The 21,656-nt window shown below is 47.9% G+C and overlaps 1 protein-coding gene across 2 annotated transcripts in view; it reads right to left on the reverse strand.

Annotated features, from left to right (window-relative positions):
- The window catches only part of LOC308605445 (liver carboxylesterase-like), a 29,506-nt gene extending 8,813 nt beyond the window's left edge, over positions 1 to 20,693 (reverse strand). Inside the window, exons 1-9 of one of the 2 annotated variants that reach the window (XM_081215481.1) lie at positions 20,601 to 20,693; positions 16,758 to 16,962; positions 12,157 to 12,301; positions 9,585 to 9,718; positions 7,453 to 7,606; positions 5,873 to 5,977; positions 3,905 to 4,009; positions 1,230 to 1,268; positions 764 to 904 (exon numbers count right to left, since the gene is read on the reverse strand). In XM_081215481.1, coding sequence (XP_081071607.1) covers positions 764 to 904; positions 1,230 to 1,268; positions 3,905 to 4,009; positions 5,873 to 5,977; positions 7,453 to 7,606; positions 9,585 to 9,718; positions 12,157 to 12,301; positions 16,758 to 16,962; positions 20,601 to 20,652 — 1,080 coding nt within the window. In that variant the 5' untranslated portion in view covers positions 20,653 to 20,693. Of the gene's footprint in view, positions 1 to 763; positions 905 to 1,229; positions 1,269 to 3,904; positions 4,010 to 5,872; positions 5,978 to 7,452; positions 7,607 to 9,584; positions 9,719 to 12,156; positions 12,302 to 16,757; positions 16,966 to 20,600 lie in introns of both variants that reach the window. The other variant, XM_081215480.1, reaches the window with a different exon arrangement.
- Between the last annotated feature and the right edge of the window lie 963 nt (positions 20,694 to 21,656).

Here is a 21,656-nt window from a genome sequence, read left to right on the forward strand (position 1 = left end):
AAAAAAAAAAAAAAAAAAAAAAAAAAAAAAAAAAAAAAAAGACAGAAGTTTGTTTCTTCTCCAGATAAATGCCAGCTAACAAATCCAGGTGGCCCAGTTTCATGGACAAATCCCCCCTCCCCACGCCCGCAGCCTTAGATAGGCTCCAGCCTTTTGTTTCAGGGATTTGGGTTCAGTTTACAATTGATCTTTTCCCTATAGCAAGAGTGTCACTGAATCAAACTTATTACCAATTCAACTAGTGTCCGGCTTTGTTTATTTTTGACTGAAGGGAAAGCTCTTCATAACTTTTAGAAGTCAATTTTAACTCAGAAGGAAGCAGGCTCCTTTGAATCTTTCCAGTTAGATGAATGAGAGCATGAGGTGTGGGCGGGTGGAATTTATGGAGAAACTATGAAAGCGCCAAGCCCAGGGGAGAGGCCGCAGGTCTGAGGCCTCACTCTCCTTAACTCCCAAGCCCCATCCCCTTTCCAGGCCTTGGGTTTCTCATCTGCCCAATCCCTATCTCTACCAGCCCTCCTGGCACTGACATTTCAGGATTCTTGGATGGGAGGACAAGCAGAGAGTGTGTGGGGATGTGGGTCCCCAGGGCCGCACCACCCATGTGACAGCTGGGCCATCGTGGAGAAGTTTTCCACAGAAACGTCAAGGTGTATGAAGGTCCCAGAGGGGGGTGCGTAGAAGGAGGGGTCCTGTGACCAGAGATGGGAGGGGTGATGTGACGGGCAGGGGAGGCGGGTCTAAGAGGCCTGCACTTTCTCACCATCGGCAGAAGCCAGCCACACTCCTGCTTGTTGATTCCCACGATGTAGGGAACGGGGTGGAAATTCTTTTCAGCCAGAATCTCTTCGGGCGTCTTTGGCAGCAGCGCTCCGTCAAGCACGGTGGGCAGGAAAGGAAAGCTCTGGGGAAGAGTACAGCGTCGTGTCTGTGCCTCCCCTTCGAGGTCACACCCGCGTCCCACTCTCCACCTGCCTGAGCTCACGGCCGGCATCGCAGACCTGTGTGCCCATGGGCGGTGGCCACACACTCAAGGTCCTAACAAAGGGGGCTAAGTCTGTGGACCCCAGAGGGCAGAACTCTGACGAGGGCCAGCAGTGGTTAGGTGATGCGGGCAAATCTTCACTCAAGTTGGTATAAACTATATAACATAATGTGTATTTAATTTGAAGGGTATGTATATCTATATGCAACTCTCGATCTATAGTCAGTTCTTGTAAGCATCTTACCTCTCTGGGGTCTCCATGTAAATCAAGAGCGAAAAATTTCTGTGAAGACAAAGGCAGAGGTTGTGGGTGAGAAGGCTTCCTGAGAGAAAAGCTGATCCTGGTGAGCTGTGCGTCAAAGGTACAAGTTCTCCCTCCTGGTGACACCCTGGCTGGGCTGAAAGGAAGCGGGCAGGGCACCAGCTCCCCTGGGCATGGGCACAGGGTGGAGGTATGGGACGGGGGAGGGGAGCTCTGGAGAGGACTGTTGCTTGTGCCTGCCCTGCCCTCCACCCATTTCCTCTTCTTGTTCCTCCAGGCAAAAACACCCCAATTTTCCTTTGGGGGACTCCCTCTTCCCCAGCCTCACTCCATGATTCCAGGCATCTATATGTGACCTGAGGTGCACCATCTCCCTGAAGACAGGGATTACTTCAGGGATGGACATGTGCCCATGGCAGTTCAATAGAGTTTACCCCAAACTTTTGCTGGAATTATTGGGAAAGAGGGTTTCTAAGCAGATAGGATGTAAGTCTAGAATACTGTTGTTGTCTAACCTCCCCAGGGGACAAATCTGCCTGAGAGTGAAGCCAACACAGAGAGGTAAAAAGCTGAGGGACAGAGACAGAGCCTTAATGATATCATATGTGCATCTGGATCCGGACATGCCTGAAGCCATCAACTCCTGGACTTTTCAGTTAGTTACCTGAAGATTCTGTTACAACATACCCCTTTCTAGTTTTCTCGTCTTGCATTAGAAAATCCTGACCCATACAAGCTCACTGAAATTCACCCCACCCCACGCTTCCCTTTGTTGTGAGTTCACCAAGATTGTGCTGATTTTATTGTGACACTGCAGCTAACAGGCCTGACCAGTATGCAGGAAGTCCCAGTAAGGGTCCCTCCGTTATGGGTTGTACCCCACAATCCAGGTGTGTGTGTGTGTGCGCGTGTGCACCCGCGTGTGTTATTGGGGAGAGAGGATAATCATGGAAACACTTCCACGTGATCTCAGAAGATCTCAGAAGGATAACATGGGCTCTTGGGTTCTCTGGATTCTCCCAAAGTCACCGACTCTCCCCTTATAAGCGGATCTCTTGTGCCACATGGAGAATTGCTGAAATAAATTTACCTCTTTCCAGGCATCAGAAAACAGATGTGTTTTTATCTTTGAACACATTGGTCACCTTATTTGAGCCTGAGAAACCAGGATCCAAGGCTGCACTGGACTTAACCCATGGAAATAGAGCAGAGTCCAGTGCTGGAGGCTGGCCGCTGGGGGTCCAGGAGCATCCTCAGGGGTCCAGGGTCCAGACTCTCCCCTTATAAGTGGATCTTGTAAGTGTTGATCTCTGGGTATCTTTTGTGCTGTAGCTTCCTGTGATGACCCACTACCATAGCCATCCACCAATCCTGAAATGTCACCTTCTCTGTGAAGCATCCCTGCTTACTATAATGAACGCGTCCCCTCTCTGTATTCCCACCACACTTAACCCAATACGGATATGGGCGTGTTTCTCCTGGAATAGTTCCTTATGAGCAGGGACTATATCCAGTTATGTCTGCATCACCCACACTGTTACCTCCCCCCATACACTTAGCAAAGACAGATGGATGGGTGGATGGAATTAGTCAATATTTGGAGTATTGAATTGGGGGGATAAGTGGATAGATGGATGATAGCTAGTACATTAGGTGATGTATGGATCATTGATTTTAGAGAGATGGATGATGAAATACAGATATATGAATGATTGATAACAGATGAATGAATGTTATAGATGAATTGATATTAGATTGATGAAAAGATACTGATGAACTGGATTCATTGGTGGATGGACAGATGTATAATAAGATGATGAATGAATGGATGGATGAATAGATGGATGGATGGTTGGATGGATGAATGGGTAGATATACGATTATGTGAGAATCACTATTGAGGCAGACATGCAGAAAATCTAGAAAACTGGGCCACCACTGGATTATAATTGAGGTGGTTTCTAAATTAACCAAGACAATTGTGGCAACCTTTCTGAAAAGCTTTGTTCTAAATAACCCCATTCCTAAAATTCAGGATGGTAATCACCTCTGAGAATGTGTAATGTTTAACTTCTTAAAAACCAATCAGATTCCACTTATGTGAATGAATCTAGGATGGGCAAATTCATAGACAGAAAGTAGATTAGAGGTTTCCAGAGACTGGGGGGAAGGGGAGAAGGCAGAGTAACTGTTTAAAGAGGTAGGGATTTTTTGTCTGGGATGATGAAAAGTTTTGGAAATAGTGGTGATGGTTGCACAGTACTATGAGTGTAATTAATGCCATTGAATTGTACACTTAAAATGATTAAAATGGTAAATTATATGTGACATATATATATTTACAATAAAGAAAATAGTCACATATAAAAAATCTATCAGAAAAACAAGATTGGAAAAAGTAAGTTTTGACAGATATGAGGAGTTATTACACAGTTGTTCATTATGTTATTTTTTATCTTTGCTAACATCTGAGATATCCCATAATAAAAAAGAAAGAAGGAAATTCCCCATTCAGATCCAGTCTGACACTGCTCTTGAGAGGTGAGAAACTGTCCTAGGTAGTTTTTCCAGGGCAAGGGGACAGCTGAGATGATGAAGCCTGGGGCCATATTTACAGGGCGGGGAGCTTGTGTGGCCATGAGAGTGGATGTACTCACCATCTTCAGCGTTATCTCCAAGAGCTCGTCCTCTGTCTTCTGGCGCAGGCAGTGAACGAGGACAGCCGAGGTGGTGGTTTTACACCCAGCAAAGACAGCAATTTTCTGCAGAGATCACAGGTGACAGCAGAATTCAAGAGCCCTGTCTCTTCCCTCCATCAATAAAGAGGTGTTCTGTTCCAACCTCAATTTCTTAAGTCAACACATGGCAGCAGAAGAAACTCTAGACCAGTACGTCCTGGATCCCAGACGTGCCAATTATACTCCTCAGCCTCTGCTGCCTTATCTCTGTTCAAGTGGACATAATGATCTCAAAGCTGAACATCTAAAGAGAGGCAGCATGGAGTGGGGCTTAAGAGCATGGAATCCAGAATCCACTGTCTAATTTCAAATCTCGGCTCACCCAATTAATGGGTGAGTCTGGCCTCAGGCTAGACACTTGCAAAGTGCAGCCAGAGGGGAAGATGCAGAAGGAGAGAAGTCAGGCTCCATGATGGCGGGACCATGAAGAGTGCACATGGGCTGCCCAGAGCCTGGTCCAGTGTCTGACATACAATCAATGCTCAGTATGTTTTTGGTGAAAAATTAAATAAAAAGGCACATGAAGAAGTAGAGCAGGGAGAGAGAGAGAGAGAGAGAGAGAGAGAGAGAGAGAGAGAGAGAGAGAGAACAAGAATATGAGTCTTGGATTCTTCATTCTGCCAATTTCTGGTCCTGTTTGATAGCAAAATCCAGCACCATTTCTGCCACCTTTGTTTCCTTTAAATAAACTCCCCCTTCTTGACTTAAGTCTGATCAATGGGCTTCTGCTGTTAATAGCCAAAGAATTCTGAAAAACAGTCTCAACAATTTTTAAAATTCTTGGTGTCTTATCTCCTCCCATCCTGCTTACCAGTGGCTGCTGCCCCCACCCGTCCACCTAACCAGCTCTCACAGCCCGACGAAAATGCTCCACATCAATGACTCCAGTGCACACTCCTCAGCAGAGCCTCCTTGTTGCTCACCCTTCCTTGGCTTCCTAACACTCTCCAAATAAAGACAAAGTCCTCACCAGGTCCTATGCAGCATGGCCCTGCCCATGGCTCCATCCTCACTTCACTCCAGGTTCCGTCTGCTCTTTCTGCTCTGGCCACAGCAGCCTTTCTCACTCTCTCTCACTTGAGATACCTGCTCCTGCCACAGGACATTTGCACAGGCTGTTCCTCTCCCTGGATATTCTTTTCTTATCAAGTAATTTACTGCTCATCCTTCTCATCTCAACTCATTGATCACTTTTTTTCCTGAAGCCTTTCCTGGAAACCTCCCCCTATTCACTGGACTAAGTGCTCCTTTTGGATTCTGTTATAACATCAGGTATCTCTCCTCTATTGCTCTAGTCACAGTTGACATTTTGTAAGTTGTGCAATTATATAATTATTAATCTGTCTCCTCAATTATAACAGAAGCTTCATGAGGTTGCGAGATTTCAGATTATATCAAAACTATTTGTTGAGTGAATGAATGAATCAATGAATGAATTCTTCAGGAACCCACCCCAGTCACAAGCCCCCAAGGAGAATCCACTCCAGGCCCACATGGTGCCAATGAGTTCATCAGATTTCAGACCCTGAGCGAGGCAAGATAGGATGACAGTTCACTGACCACTGTCCAGGCCAGCACCCCACCTGGAACACTTTGGGAAGTGTGTTCAGTGGAAAGTGCATGGGGCTGGCAGTCCAGAGTCATGAGACTGAGTCCGGCTCTGCTCTGATCACTCGCAGACCTTGGCAAGTGCTTCTGCTCTCTGCCCCAGTTTGCTCAGCAGTAGAAGATGGAGGTGGGATGAGGTGTGTCCTTGCCCTCCCTGCTCAGCCACCCTCACTTCTGTGATTCTTTGAGGATGTCAGCTGGCTCCCACAGCAAGAAAGACCCTGACAACTCCAGGAGAGCACAGCAAAGGGTGTGGGGACAGTCCAGTGTGAGACCTACCTTAGCTGCAGCCTTCATGTCCTTCTTGACCAGGATAGAAGTGAGGGCCACACCACTCTCAGAGATGGCCCGGTGGAAGAGATTCTTGGCCAGGGGAGATAACACCTGGGAGGAGGGTGGCGAGAAAGGGAGTTTATGCTCACGGGGAGGGGTCTTCAAGAGCTACCCCCATCCACATCCCTATCCTGGGCTGTTCCCCTGGAGACCATGGGGCCTGGCTTCTGCAAGAAAACCTCAGCTGGAAGGAGCCAGGAGCAGAGTGAAGGACAAAACAGGAAGCGTGTGGCACACACTGATTATAACAATCAAAGTATCTGAAAGGCAGCTCAGCAATTCCTAGCAACACTTTAAAGGCACAGTTCTGATTCCCCATTTCCATTACTTAGGATTTATTTTAAGGAAAATGATCATGGAGGCACATAAAAATCTCTAAAATGTTTGTGTTATTTATAACAGTAAAAATTGGAAATAATGCAAGGTTCTAATATATGACATTGGGTAAATAAGGTATTTTTCATTCTTACAATGAAATACTATACTATACTCGACTATACACACAAAAAATATGAAAGAATAACTAATGGTTAGGGAAATATTTGTGTTATAATATTAAGGAAGTTTTTTTGTTTAAAAATTCATAGATACAGATAGATAGGTAGATAGATAATAGATGATAGATAGATAGATAGATAGATTCATGGAAAAAAGACTAGAAAAATAAAACTGTCCATGGTGACAATCCCTGGCTAATGGGATTGTGGATGACTTTTTATTTTGGGGGAGTTATCTATGCTTTTCTTTTTCTCCATTTTATAAACTAAAAACATTTTCCTCTGAATATTCAACTATGAACCCAACATATGTTTTAAAAATACAGTAATAGTGTTAACCTTCTGCTCAACTGTGAGGCAGCTGGAGGGTTTCTAACAGCTCCCAGCACCTCTAATCTGGTTTTCCACCTTTGCTTCCCTTGGTGTCTCCCAACTCCCATTCCCACATCAGCCTCCCAGGTCGTGTCTGTGTTCCATTTCCCGGGTCCCATCCCCCCTTCCATCCTCCTTCCTCTCTCTACCCCTCCTCCCCCAGCCCAGCTCCATCCTCAGTCCCAGAGGCTGCTGCCCTCCTTCCTGAGCATGAACAAGCCATCAGACCTCCTCAGAGGAGGCCTCTGACCTGTTCTTAGTGTTCGTGTCCCCTTGAATTGTAGATCTGGCTTCAAGCCAAATAATGACATGGCACCCAACTGCATGGTTGCCTCTTTTTATTCAGAATTTACACCCACCCCTACTTCCCAAGAGGAGCGAGGTGGGTACTAATGGTAAAATGATTAGGAAGGAGAGTAAGAGCTCAACCAACACAGGACAGGAGGAATGTCTCCGTTGCAGCCGTGGCTGGAGATATGGTCCCAGGATGCTAAGCTGAGCTCTGAGCTCCCTGGGGACCAAGGAAAGTTTGGCCATAACTTTTCACCATCTGACGCTGCACATAGTAGGGTCAGCCTTGAATCCAGGTCCCATGACTAGACTGGCTGGTCTGCAAGGGGTCCCATTGGTAGCCACATCAGGGCCAGGAACACTTACAAGAATAGAGACACTTTCCCCTCCTGCTGACTCTCCAAAGATGGTCACAGAGCCTGGATCCCCTCCGAAGTTGGCAATGTTCTCCTGGACCCAGTGCAGTGCAGCCAACTGGTCCAAGTGACCCCAGTTCCCCCGGCTGTGTTCATCCCCCGTGCTGTGAGTAAGAGGACAGGGTGGGGTTGAGAGCAGAGATGTCACAGCAGGGCCCTCAGGACCACAGATGGGGCTGGGGGGTCTGGGTGAGGCTTCTGGAAAAGGCTGGGCTTCCACAGCCCTGACACTGGGGTCTTCACCTGCCTCCCATCCTGCAGCATTGTTCCACTGTAGCGTTCTATACATCCATCCCACATCTATTTATTGAGTATCTACTATTCTACAGTTCCAAAGGGAATTCCAGGCAGAAGAAAGAGCACATGCAAAGGCCCCAGCGTCCAGTGAACAAAAGTGTGAGTCTAGGACATACACCTACAGAGGGCCCTGAGGGCCTTAGTAAAGATGTCAATGTCATCTTGAGTAAGTTAGGAAGCCATTGCAGGGATGACATGATTCCATTTATGTCTTAAATGATCACTTTGGCTACTGTGTGGATCAGACATGGTGTAAAATAGCAGGGTTATAAAAGTAGGTGTTATTACAACAATCCAGGGGAGACACACAGAGTGCTTTGAACAGGGTGACTACAAGGGAGGAGGTGAGAAGTGGCTGGATTCTGAATATATTGTAAAAGTGGAGCCAAGAGGACTTGCTGGTGACTGGATGTGGGGTGTGAGGAAAAGAAAAGAATCCAAGTGCCCACAGGGTTTTATCCTGAGTAACTGGAAGGGCGGAGCTGCCTGCAGCTGAGCAGGAGGCCCTGTGGAGAAAGGAGGAGGGTCTGGGGGGAGGGGCATCGGGAGTCAAGGGTTAAGTTTGTCAGTGGAAGGGAGAGGCGCCCTCAGGTGTCCCATGGGGATGGCAGGAGGTAGTTAATGATGTACCTGTGGGTTTCAAAGGAGAAATGGGCTAAAAATAGGGAGCTTGGAAGTGCCCCCTGAGGTCACTTAGGGAACCAGTGGGACAGAGAAGAAGATGCACACAGAGGCTGAGACGGGGAGGGGGAGGGTCCGGGAAGGGCCGAGAAGGAGCAGCCATGAGGGAGGAGGTGGCCAGGAGCCAAGAGAAGGACATTTTTCAAAAAGATTTGAGGGGTGATGTGCGGTTGCTGCCAAGGCTGGGCCGCTGGTGACCTGGACCAGAGCAGTGTGGTGTCTGGTTGGGGTGAAACCCTGACATGGTAGAGGAGAGCCTGGGGGAGGGGAAGGGGGAGTGTATGCAGTTATACTGTAACTGGGAGCAGCCGTGGGCCGTGGGGGAAGGAGATGAGGAGTCTCAGTGAAGGTGACACATCCCGGGACATGACTCGCCTGGGACAACCCTCCTCCAGCCCATAGGTCTTTCCAGTGAGATGACCACCCCTCCCCCAGCCCACCCACCAGCCATCTGAGGGTAAGAGGTCCTGGGGCTGGTATATTCAGAAAAGGCTCAGTAACTGTGCCTGCAGGAAGTCCGGTTCCTGTCCCCACGGAGACTCCATGGAGGAGACTCGAGGCTTCGCTCACGCATGTGCCAAACTCCACGAAGGAAATGGGGTGAGTGGGCCCTACGCTCCTCCCCGTAGATGTGTCCACTGGATTCAGGTGCTCGTTACAGCCTCCAAGTTCCAGCCGCCCGTTCCTCCACCTACAAGACTTTACGGAGCTCCCACGTGAGTCCGCTCCTTCTTTACTTCCCCGTGAGGTAAGACGTATAAGCCTCTAACTGCTGCGCCGCATGTTAACTGTCATCTTACAGGTATGCAACATGCTGGGCAGCACAGGTGAAAAAGAGATGAGCATTTCAGACGAGGTAACATTTGGGTTGGGCTTTGCAGGAATAATAGGAGTTTGTCAGGCAGATTAGGCATTTTACATGCAAGTAAGTGGACCAGGGTGGCCGGGGAAGGAGAAGGTAGGTAGAGCCCAATTACGAGGGGACTTGCATGTCTTAGTAGGGAACCTAGCAAAGATCCCTTTGAGGGCTTGCAGGACCAGAGTGGGGTCCTAGCACTCCCACACTGAGGGTCAATGGGCCATGAGGAGAGTCCAGTGTCTTACCTGAAGAATCCCCAGATGCCCAGGCGGTACTGAATGGTCACCACCACCACGTTTTCGTGGGCAGAGAGGGCCAGCCCATCATAGGTTGATGCCCCGCCCAACATCAGACCTCCTCCGTGGATCCACACCATCACCTGGATGGGGAGGAAGCAACCGTTCAGGGCATAGGAAGCAGAGCTGGGAAAGACCTCAAGAGGCTGTCTGGTTTGGTCATCTACCCGTTCTCCCAGCTGTGGCCCAGGCCACCACCCCACTCAGTGCACCCTGGCTGCCCCTGCCGGTCTCCCCTGCCTCAGTGCCACCTCCTGCCAGTGCTCTTCATGCTGAGAACATCATCATGGGAACAGCCAAGGCTAAGAGCATCATCTTCTCTCCAACACTCCCACCGTCCTCACTCCTGGACCCCTCACGCAGCTCAGCACACTCTGCATGCAACAGCCCTTGGTTAGAAGCTTATTTCAGCCTCACCTTAGTTACCTTTTGTGTGGTGAAATAAACTTCTCACGTGAATGGTGACCATGTCAAGAAGCACACGCCCCGGGTGGTACCTCTTCTTAATAGGCCTTTCCGCTGCCTCCTCTGTTCCCCAAATCTCACCCATCCTCCAAAGCCCAGCCTAAAAGCCACCTCCTCTAAGAAGTCTTCAGTCATCTGATGAATATGATCTGAAAACCTACTAGGTGCCAGGGACTGTGGTAAGAATTGAGGATGAGAGTGGACATGACAATTCATAATGCATGGTCCTGAATTTAAAGAGTTCACATAGCAAGAAAGTGAGAATGGCTAAAATAATAGTATAATGATTTTGTTAATAAAAAAATCAAAGAACTCATACATGAACTATGTGTCAAGTACTGCTCTAAGCATTTAAAAATAAACCATCCACGAGATAGGGACTACTATTGTCCCATTTCACAGACAGGAAAGTTGAGGCACTTAACCACCCTGAGGTCATGCAGCTAATAGGCGGTGGAGGCAGGACTTGAACCCAGGCAGTCTGGCTCCAGAGTCCACATGTTGAGCTGCCCAGCACACGGCAGCCAATGGCCACAGTGCAGTAGGCTGGCTGTTGGGGCAGGAGGAGTTTCTTCCCTTCAACTCTAACTAATGCATCAGCAAGACTTGCCTTGTGTGCTGTGTCACATACTGACATAAATCTTGATATTCATCATTGAACACTTGTGTGTGATTATCCCTGATTTGAGGAAACAGAGCCAGGTCTCTCAGCTAGTAAAAGGCGGAACCAGGACTTACACCCAGACCCTGCGGTTCCAGAGCCTGTGTCCACAGTAGAGGTTCTCCAGCTTCAGGTTCCTGGAGCCCCTGCTCGTCCTACATCTCTGATCCCTGCCCACCTCCGGGCAGAGGGACTGAGTGTGCAGTCACCTCTGAGTCCAGGCTGAGCCAGTGGCTGGCCAGCAGTGATTTGCTGAAGCAGCTAGTCCAGCTCTGTGCAACCCAGATGCTAAGATCCTCGAAGGCAGGGGCTGTGTGGTCATGGTTTTATGTTCTTCCTTTCTCTTAACCCCCAATTCTAGCTATGCATATGGGGGCGCTGAGTATGTACTAGGGGAATGAATGAATGCATGAATGAATGAATTAACAATTGTCCCCACCTCTTTGAGCCCAGCATGTGCAGGGCCACCTTCTAGTCACAAGTTCGCAGATGCCCTCCTCCACATCTGGGCACCATGCCAGGAGTGTTCCTGGGAGATGGCTGGGTGCTCACACCCCTCCTGTCTCTACCCCACTGACCCCTCCTTTCCCAGCAGACCAGCCCCACCCTCCAGCCTGAGTCTGGAAGGCTGCCCCATCTCTGGGCTTCCATTTATTCTGGAAATGCTGACTCACTGGGTCATCAGCTTGTGTCAAAGTAAATTAGGAAGTGAAATTATCTACAATAAAATCTTGATAGTTGGCAAAGGCAAAGGAAAGTGCTTCTCTGTTGCTCCAGGCTCAGCACCCTCCACCTGTGACACTGAGACACTGAAAGTTTGTCAGAGAAGGTCTTTGTGTGCTGAGGAAAGGCCACACACAGGCTCCACTTGCTAGTGTGTGTGTGTCAAAGAGCGTGACTTGAAGATCAGGAGACTGGTGCTCTAGTCCTGCCAACCCTACTCTATGACCTCGCCTTCCCCTCACTGGGCTTCAGTTTCTCTATCTGTAACACAAGGGTTGGGTTGTTGGCTTATCTCCAAGATTCCTTCCACCTCTGACTTTATTGGAAATTGTGTCTTAGCCACCCAGGGTATCAGATTCCTAATCTAACAATTAAGAGTAATCCTCTTGTCCATCTATTAGCATGAGAGACCTTAGACAAATTAAAATGTTCATTACAGATGTACAGCAAACTCCCCCAGAGGCCCTATGTCCGTCACTATGGGAAACCGAGGTGCGGAAAACCTGTGTTCCCTGATGTCAGGTTTGGCTGTGGTGGTAAAGAAAGCCCTGGGGCCCCTGGGGAACAGCCTGGGGACGCTGGAACAGCCTTGGTCCAAGACGCCCCAACCCAACACTGCCTTCATCCCCTTCCGGTCTACACCAGCCTTGACCATTTGTTCCCACTGCTTACCGGCAGCCTGCTTCTCTTCCTCAAGTCAGCAGGAGTGTAAATATTTAGGTAAAGACAGTCTTCGGAAAACGTGAGGTTAATATTCTCCTTTCTGTTGGTAAAGAGCTCTGAGATCCTCTGCCCCGCCGCTGGGTCTTGGGAGCACCTGGGAGGGGCAAGGAGAGAGAAGAATTCTTGAAGTTCAATCAGAGCTGACCAAGGAGATGTCTCCTGAGGTCAGGCCAGGTCTTGGACTGGCAGGTTTAGGGCAGTAAATAGAGTTGTTCTCACCAGACTCAAGACACTGGGTTAGGTAGGAGGCTACCAGGGGCATCTGATGGGGGCTTCTCAGGCTCACCAAGGTCTCCCCGGACCAGGTATGGTGAGGCCTGACCCTCTTCCCTTCCTGGGGCCTTTGGGATGCCCTGAGTCAAGGAAGGAGGCTGCTTATATGCTGATGGGCCGGGGAAAGGACCATTTCCTGCATGCCCTGGGTCCAGACCAGCTTTCCGCGGGGCGCTGTATGATGCCCGCTATAGGGTGACCATATTCTGCCAACAGGGAAACATGTTCTAGTCCATGGGACACTTCCATAAACCAGGAGAAATCACTCAAATGGCAGTTATTTACGGCCTACAACAGGTCAGGGGTGAAATATTTGTGGGGCAGCTTTAGGAGAACTACGTTCTAGTCCTGCCTCAGCCTAATTTGCTGGGTTTCCTTGGGTGAATTCTTTGCCTGCTCTGGGCCCCAGTCTGCTCCTCTGTGTAAATGAGGGGAGTAATTTCCATAACGGTCCTGCAGCACTGACATGCTAAAATTCTATCATCAACCCATCACAGGCAAGAACTACTGGTTGCCCTATTGGAGATTTTCTTTTTATCATTTTAATTTAATTTTTTTTTTTTTTTTTTGGGGGGTTTTTTTTGCGGTACGTGGCCTCCCACTGTTGGCTTCTCCCGTTGCGGAGCACAGGCTCAGGACGCGCAGGCTCAGCGGCCATGGCTCACGGGCCCAGCTGCTCCGCGGCATGTGGGATCTTCCCAGACCGGGGCACGAACCCGTGTCTCCTGCATCGGCAGGCAGACTCTCAACCACTGCGCCACCAGGGAAGCCCTAATTTAATTTTATTTATTTTTTTATACAGCAGGTTCTAATTAGTTATCTATTTTATACATATTAGTACATATATGTCAATCCCAATCTCCCAATTCATCCCACCACCACCACCACTCCCCACTGTGCTTTCCCCAGATCACCAAGGCAAGGGGCATAATATTCATAAAAGAAGACAATCAAAAGTTTAAAAAGAGAAAAATAAGTCAATGTCACTAGTATTCAGATAAATGTAGAAGAGAATAATATATATATAATGACAATGATAATAAAAATTACTGTTATTTTGCCTATTCAATAGCCCAAAATCATTTTTAATAACCCAAAACATTGTTAAAAATTCAGTTAATGGAGGTTTTCATATATTAATTAAAGGGGTGCAGTTGGAATATTTCTGAAGGGAAATTTTAAAAATACTCTTACTCGGAAATGTTATTTCTTAGAACTTATCCAAAAATATTTATGAACATGCATGAAGATTTAGCTACAGGATATTCATCATAGTGCTACTTATATTATCAAAATCATCAAGAACAGTTAATAATCCCAAATAAGAGGTGCGATAATTATGATTCAATATGCAATGTAATGCAGCTATTAAATGTCGGGGTGTGATATTTAATGACATAGAATGATGTTCATGATATACTTTCATGAGCAAAACAGGCATCTAAAGTATCTGTCTTGGGGTTTCCCTGGTGGTGCAGTGGTTAAGAATCTGCCTGCCAATGCAGGGGACATGGGCTCCAGCCCTGGTCCGGGAAGATCCCACATGCCATGGAGCACCTAATCCTGTGCGCCACAACTACTGAGCCGGCGCTCTAGAGCCTGTGAACCACAACTACTGAAGACCGCGTGCCTAGAGCCTGTGCTCCACAACAGGAGAAGCCACCACAATGAGAAGCCCACACACCACAACGAAGAGTAGCCCCCGCTGGCCGCAATTAGAGAAAGCCTGCATGCAGCAACGAAGACCCAGTGCAACCAAAAATAAATAAATTAAAATAAATAAATTAAAAAAATAAAGTATCTGTATCGTGTAATATGATATTGTGATATAAGAAGAAATATGTATATGATCTTTGTCCAGTTTCTGCTGAAGAGCTCTTAAAACCCTTGAAATCTCCTGAGTGGTGTATACTGTTGGGTTAATGAGGTCACTTTTGGACCTCATCTAAGAGCAGGAACTGGTTGCCAGAGGAACAATCATGTGATTAGAGGGTTGGAACTTTGCGCCACAGGCCTGACCTCTGGAAAGGGGAGATGGGCTGGAGAGGAATCAATCACCAGTGACTAATGCTTTCAATCATCCTGCCCATGTAATGAAGGCTCCATGAAATCCAAAGGACAGGGTTCAGAGGGCATCCTGGTAGGTGAACCAGAACTCTTCTAATTGCCACCGTGCTGGGTCCCAAACTCCAGAAGGATGGATGGATGCTCCTTTGTTAGGGACCTCACCTTATGGATATCTTCATCTGGCTAGTGGCTTGTATCCTTTAATATCCTTCATAATAAACTGGTAATCTAGTGAAAAAACTAATTTCCTGAGTTCTGTGAGCTGCTACAGCAAATTAATAGAACCTAAGGAGGGGGTCACAGGAACCTCTAATTTATAGCCAGTTGGTCAGAAGCATAGGTGACAACTTGGACATGGAACTGGCATCTGAAGCAGAGGGAGTTATTGTGGAGCTGAGCCCTTAATCTGTGGAATCTGATGCTATCTCTAGGAAGAGAGCGTCAGAATTAGCTAAATTGTTGTACACACATATGGTGTGTGAGAATTGCTTTTTGGTGCGGGGGAAAAAACACACACATTAGAATTGGGTACAGAAAATTATGTGATTACATTTTAAGGGAGAAATTATGCAACAGATAAAGGACTGGAAAAATAGAATCTAAAATATGAACAACAGTTCTTGCTAGGTGGTGTATGATTTTCATTTTCTTACCTTTACTTACCTATATTTTCTCACTTTTATGTAATAAGTATGTATTACTTATTACTTGCAATCAGGAAATAAAATGTATACTTGCAATAAAAATAAATAAAACATTAATTGCAATCAGGAAATAAAAAGAATGAATATTATTTTAAAAGAACGGAAGAAGTAAGGAAGGAAGGGAGTAAGGAGAGAAGAGAAGAAAAGAAAATTCAGCAAGAGGCAGGACCCTGGAAATTATTAGAAATCTCTTGCTGAGATAAATAAGGTCTGAATCAATGCTTGTAGACAGCTAAGGTGCCTTGGGGGAGAGTTGTGAGTCTTCTTGCCCAACTTGACCAGCTAACTAGAACACCTCAACCATTGTTCTGCTTGTGATTAGGTACCTAGACACATTTGGGAGTTGAGAACTTGCCCAGTCAACACCCCAAAGCACTACCCATCCACACATCTCCTGGCCCACCTCACTTCCCACTATGGTAAAGTTCAAGAAGGAAAATGAATAGAACTGTGAAAATTAATAAAAAGAACCCTCACTAAAATGGAATCTGGAGGTCAGGAGGGGGAGATCTCAGGAAGATATCACTCCACCTCAATACAGATCCCCCTAGGAAGAGACATACTGTGTACCTCTGACCAGAAGTGACACGACTTTACTACAGGAAAGATTTCCTTCTCGCCTGGCAACAGCTCAGCCAATCAGAGACTACCATTACTCAGCCAATTAAAAGCCACTACATAACAAACTCCCAGTTTCCTCCAATGGACTTTTTGTTTATAACAGTGCCTCCTAATTTCCTCTTTGCCTCTATAAAAGAGTTTCCTTTCCTTTTACCAGAATTGCATGTGGTTTGCCATAGTTGTATGTCCCCAACTGCAATTCTTTGCTGCTCCCAAATAAATCTCTGGTTTTGCTGGTAAAATATCTGGTTGTTTTACTGTTTTAGGTTAACAGAATCATTACTTTCGAAACCCCTCACCTGCTCAACTTTCCATTTTTTTCCACAGCACTTATCATATTCTAACATACTGTATAGTCTATTTATTAATTTGCATATTGTTTACTATCTATCTGCCCCTGCTAGAATGCAAGCTCCATGAAGGTGGGATCTTTGTTCTGTTCACTAATAGATTACAGGAAACTAGAAAATACCTGGCAAAGTTGCTCAATAAATAGTAGTTGAATAAAGGGCTCTAGAATGCTATGAGAGTTCTGGAATTTTTTTTTTTTTCGGTACGCGGGCCCCTCACCGCTGTGGCCCCTCCCGCCACGGGGCACAGGCTCCGGATGCGCAGGCCCAGCGGCCATGGCTCACGGGCCCAGCCGCTTTGCAGCATGTGGGATCCTCCCGGACCAGGGCACGAACCCGCGTCCCCTGCATCGGCAGGCAGACTCCCAACCACTGCGCCACCAGGGAAGCCCCTGGGATGTTTTTAACGATCTACAGTATCTTGAGGATTCCAGGATGAAGTATGAGCCACTCAGAGGACTGCCTTGGCTCCTTCCTGCGTCCCTTTGAGGCTAACATCCCCACTGGAAGATTCCAGAGTCACACCTTGACTTACATGGGAGGGTAAGAGGTGGTATTCTTCACGAAGATCCATGGTTCTGCAGGCTGTGGCGGAGCAAACCTCAAGGATCCAAGAGGGGGCTTGGCAAAAGGGACTCCCAGGAAAACGGCCACAGGCTGTGCAAAACCTTCTAAGCTGACATATTTCCCCAGGACTCTGCCCTGCGCGGTGTCCACAACAGGCGGTGAGGGTGGTTGCCCTGCTGGACATTGAGAGGAAATGAGGACATGTCAGTGGTGAAGGTGTGAACTGGATTCTGGGTGAATTTTGTTACTTTTGCCACGTGATCTTGAATGTCCCCTCAACTCTCTAAGCCTCAGTTTCTTCTTATGTAAGAGAGAGTGAAGCTAACTGTCCTTCTTAACTCACAGCGCTCTCTGAAGGAGCGAATTGGAATTGGAGGTATAACAGCATCCAATAAGACATAAATGCAAAACGAAGAGCCACTGGGAATGAAGAAGGCATTCAGTTTCCACACTTAGCAGCATGTAGAAACAATCACTGGACGCTGGTGCCGAGCTGTACGCTGGATGAGAGGATGAACAAGAGCAGGCTGCTCTTCTCAGAAATCTGGCCTTATGTGGAGGATGAGCCACATACATAGCTGACCCTACTGCTGGGAAGAAAGTGGTCCATGTCCTGAGAGAGGTACCAAGTAAGGTGCCATAGGAGACAGAAGAGGGAGCGAGGCCTTCTGCCTGGTGGCTTCATGGAGGCAGTGACCTTGGAGCTGGGACTTGCAGTAGTGGAAGGAGTGACAAGGGGAGGTGGAAGAGGGTGCTTAAAGGTATAAACAGAGATGAGACTGTGCAGAGGTGAGGCTCTGTGACAGCAAAGTGCAAGACCTGCTTGAGGAAGAGCGATTGGCCCATTTGGGTCAGGAAGAGTAATGGGGGAGGAACATAATCCCGGATGAGACAGGTTCATGTCTGGGAGGGTCTCAAACGCCAGGCCAGTGATTCGGGCTTTATCTAGTGGGTAAATGAGCAGCAGTGAACCGTCCTGGAGTAAAAGAGAGTGACACAATCAGCTTGAAGAGGCTCCTTCTGCTGGCTCTGAGCACGGTCATCCAGAGGGAGCGACACTGGGGCTCAGATTCCATCTGTCCCTTCTCGTGGAGCAGACAGTTCTTCCTCACTGAGCTGAAATGCATCTCCCTGCAGCTGCCACATCAGTCCTGGTCCTACCTGCTCTGGGACATCCTGCACCTTCATGTGACAGGCAGCCTTAGTGACCCATGTTCATACCCATCCCTCAAGTCTTCTCTTGTCTGTCCTCAACAGCTTCAGTTTGTTTAAGCATCCTAACAGGAAACGATTTCCAGCCTCTCATCCTCCCAATTGTTCCCTTTTAGATATAGACACAAGGTCAACCTCTCTCTCAAAGTATGTGGCCAGAACAGAAGAGAATAACCCAGATTTGGTCTTACAGACAAATCCGATGATCACCTTCAAGAGAGATGAAGTGGACAGATGTCCAAATGGCAAGGGTGAAAAAGTGGGCGATTGGCTGAGAGGTATAGGCAATCCTGGTAACGGCAGCAGTTACCACTTGTGTTATATGTAATGTTTGTATATTGAGCACTTACTATGTGCTACATGGGCATTCCATTTCCTTTAAACTAATCTTCACAAAAGCCTTGCTAGGTAGACATCAATATGCCCATTTTTCAGAATAAGTAACTGAGAAGATGGAGGCAGCCAGTATGGACTTTCTTTTTTTTTCTAATTTTATTTATTTTTGGCTGTGTTGGGTCTTGGTTTCTGTGCGCGGGCTTTCTCTAGTTGTGGCAAGTGGGGGCTACTCTTCATTGCGGTGCGTGGGCTTCTCATTGGGTGACTTCTCTTGTTGCAGAGCATGGGCTCAAGGCATGTGGCTTCAGTAGTTGCAGTGTGTGGGCTCAGTAGTTGTGGCATGCGGGCTCTAGAGCGCAGGCTCAGCAGTTGGGGCGCACGGGCTTAGTTTCCACAGCATGTGGGATCTTCCCGGACCAGGGCTCGAACCCGTGTCCCCTGCATTGGCAGGTGTATTATTAACCAGTGGGCCACCACGGAAGTTCCCAGTATGGACTTTCTAAAGGTGGAACTGGCGTGGCCCTGCCAGGGGGTAAACAGCAGTAAGGGAATAATCTGCCCCTAATTTGGTTCTTACTCTGCTCTTGTTCCAGGCCTCTCACAGTATCATAGCACCAGGAAGAAGATAAAGCCCAGTGGAGCCTGGGCTGTCAGTGCACTGACAGCCAGAGAACTGGCTCTGGACTCAGGAGTTAGAGATAGAATTCAGAGCGTGATTTTCCGGTTGACCTTGGGCATGTACATTTCCCTCTGTGAGTCTCAGTTTCTCCATCTATAAAATGGCACAGATGCATTCTGAGGTCCCTTGCCGCACCTTTGTATTAACCAGGTCTTTTATGTTCTGTATTCTGATGCCTTGACATCTGGGGCCTTGCTGATTCTGGAGGGATTGCCCCTCTCAGAGTTCGCCCATCTCTAATGATAGGAATGAACTTCCCCTTCAAGCGTGCCAGAGCCTGTACCCCAACTACCTTCTTTACCAGGCCCTCCACATCTGGCCACTATCATCCTGCCCTAATCACTCCACGCCAAGTACCTGACAACTGTGCAGTCCCTAAGCCCCAGAACCTGTTGAAATTGGCTACTTTGCCAATCCCAAACCTGCTTATCCTGCCTCACCTCTACCTTCCCCCCAGCAACCAAGATAAAGCCCCTCACCCCCAGTTCCTCCTTCTTCCCTGTGTCTTATGACCCACCCAGGGCTTCACCTCCAGGCCCACCATGGTAGTTCTGTACTCCTTCCTGTGGGGAAGTTGACTCATAAACCACCTTTTCAATGACAGTTGGTTCCTGATCTGTGGGCCTTAGAATACCCCAAATTGTCATTTTTTTCTGGCTGCCCTGCGAGGCATGCGGGATCTTAGTTCCCCGACCAGGAATCAAACCTGCGCCCCCTGCAGTAGAAGTGCAGAGTCTTTAACCACTGGACCGCCAGGGAAGTTCCAGTACACTGTCTTTATTTAATTAATTAATTAATTAATTTTTTTGCTGTATGCGGGCCTCTCACTGTTGTGGCCTCTCCCGTTGCGGAGCACAGGCTCCGGATGCGCAGGCTCAGTGGCCTCAGCTCACGGGCCCAGCTGCTCCGCGGCATGTGGGATCTTCCCGGACCGGGGCACGAACCCGTGTCCCCTGCATCAGCAGGCGGACTCTCAACCACTGCGCCACCAGGGAAGCCCAACACTGTCTTTTAAAACAACTTCTTTATCCCTTTTTTGCACTCTCTCCATTCCAGGCACTCTCTCAGAAACAACAGCCCATTTCAACCTGACAACAGCCTAATGATGTAGATACAGCTTTCATCCCCATTTTACAGAGGGGGAAACTGAGGCACAGAAAAAGGAAGTCCTTTGCCTAAGCTCACAGTGCTAGTAGGTGCTGAGCTGGGATGCAAACCCACACACTCTGCCTCCAGAGGCGGTATTAATATTCTGGTAAAGCTAACCTCCAGGATTTGGCCACGTCCATATTACTAATCAAGAGGAAAAGATACGGAACTCTCCGAAGTCCTCAACTGGAGGGTGAGGTTAGCTGGTTGTCCAACCAGGAGGTTAGCTGGTTGTCCTCCTCTGGTGTGGCGGCGTGCAGCCGAGTCTAGGGTGTTTATAGTCCACTGTGTCTCCTGCTGCGCGAAACCGGCTGGGCTAGAGGGTCCAAGTCCACAGAGCGCACACTGCTGCAGAACCACGCCTGTCACTCCTTCCCCTTGTCCCACACAAGGATTTCCAAAGGTCCCCCACTATTTGAATTTAGGGGGACTCACCCCAAGCCGTGAAAGTGGTGAGGGAGGACAAGACCAGAGCGAAGAGCCACATCGTGGAAGGACAGCAGCTCCTGTGCCCGCAGGTCTCGGCCCTGCTCAGAGGGGCTGTTCCAGTCCCCGCCCCCAGTCCCCGCCCCCAGCTCTCTGCACAGGCTCCCGCCCCAGTTGCTCAGTAGCCTAATCTGGAAATAACAGAAAAGCTCTCCCACCCTTCCCTGTGGGCTGCTGTTTAGGGCTGTAAGCCATGCCCACCCAGAATTTACCTTCTTTTAAATCAAGAGCCCAGACTTTACTCTCCAGTTACAGGTAGTCACCTACAGGTTCAACGATTTGTTTCATAAGTGTTTTTCCCTTCCTGGACTCTAACCTTAGTGTGCTGTGGGCTACCCAAGGTAGACACCAGCACACAGAGGCCTTTGGACAAGGGGAGGCTGTGGTCTGGGGTCCTCAGAACAACTCGAAAACTTTCAGAGCAACTCCCAGCCCCACAGCTGCCCAGCTGGGGAATTAAGGGCAAATCTTTTCATTTCCCTGGGCTTCTATTTCATAGAGTTCCATGCCCTTATTTTGGAAACATCTTAAATCTCATTCAGTCTCCCTTCTGATGCCTAAATTAACTTCACAGTATTCCTGCTAAGTGACTCAGCCTCCTGTTGCACACCTGCAGGGTCAGGGAACTCATTACCTCTCCAGGCAGGGATCTTTGGACAGAATGTTCTTACAATAAAGGGACTCCCTCTCTCCATAGTCTTTGGCTCTATTCATTCATCCATCCCTCCATATTTCCTTCCATTTATTCATTATTTTACGCATTCATTCATTCTCCAAACATTTACCAAATACTTGGCACTATGCTAAGTGCAATGGATACAAAGATAAATTCAAGACATGTTCCATCTCCTGGAGGAACTCACCATGTAATAAATAAGACAGATGCAGGGAGAGGTGATAGGTAGATTGCAGTGCAGTCTGAAAGCACCAAAGTAGAGGGATACAAAGTGCTCTGAGTACACCTGTGAAAGTGCCACTTACTCACCAGGGACACAAGGAAAATGC

Source organism: Mesoplodon bidens, assembly GCF_964165515.1.
Source record: "Mesoplodon bidens genome assembly, chromosome: 18".
NCBI classification, from domain to species: Eukaryota; Metazoa; Chordata; class Mammalia; order Artiodactyla; family Ziphiidae; genus Mesoplodon; species Mesoplodon bidens.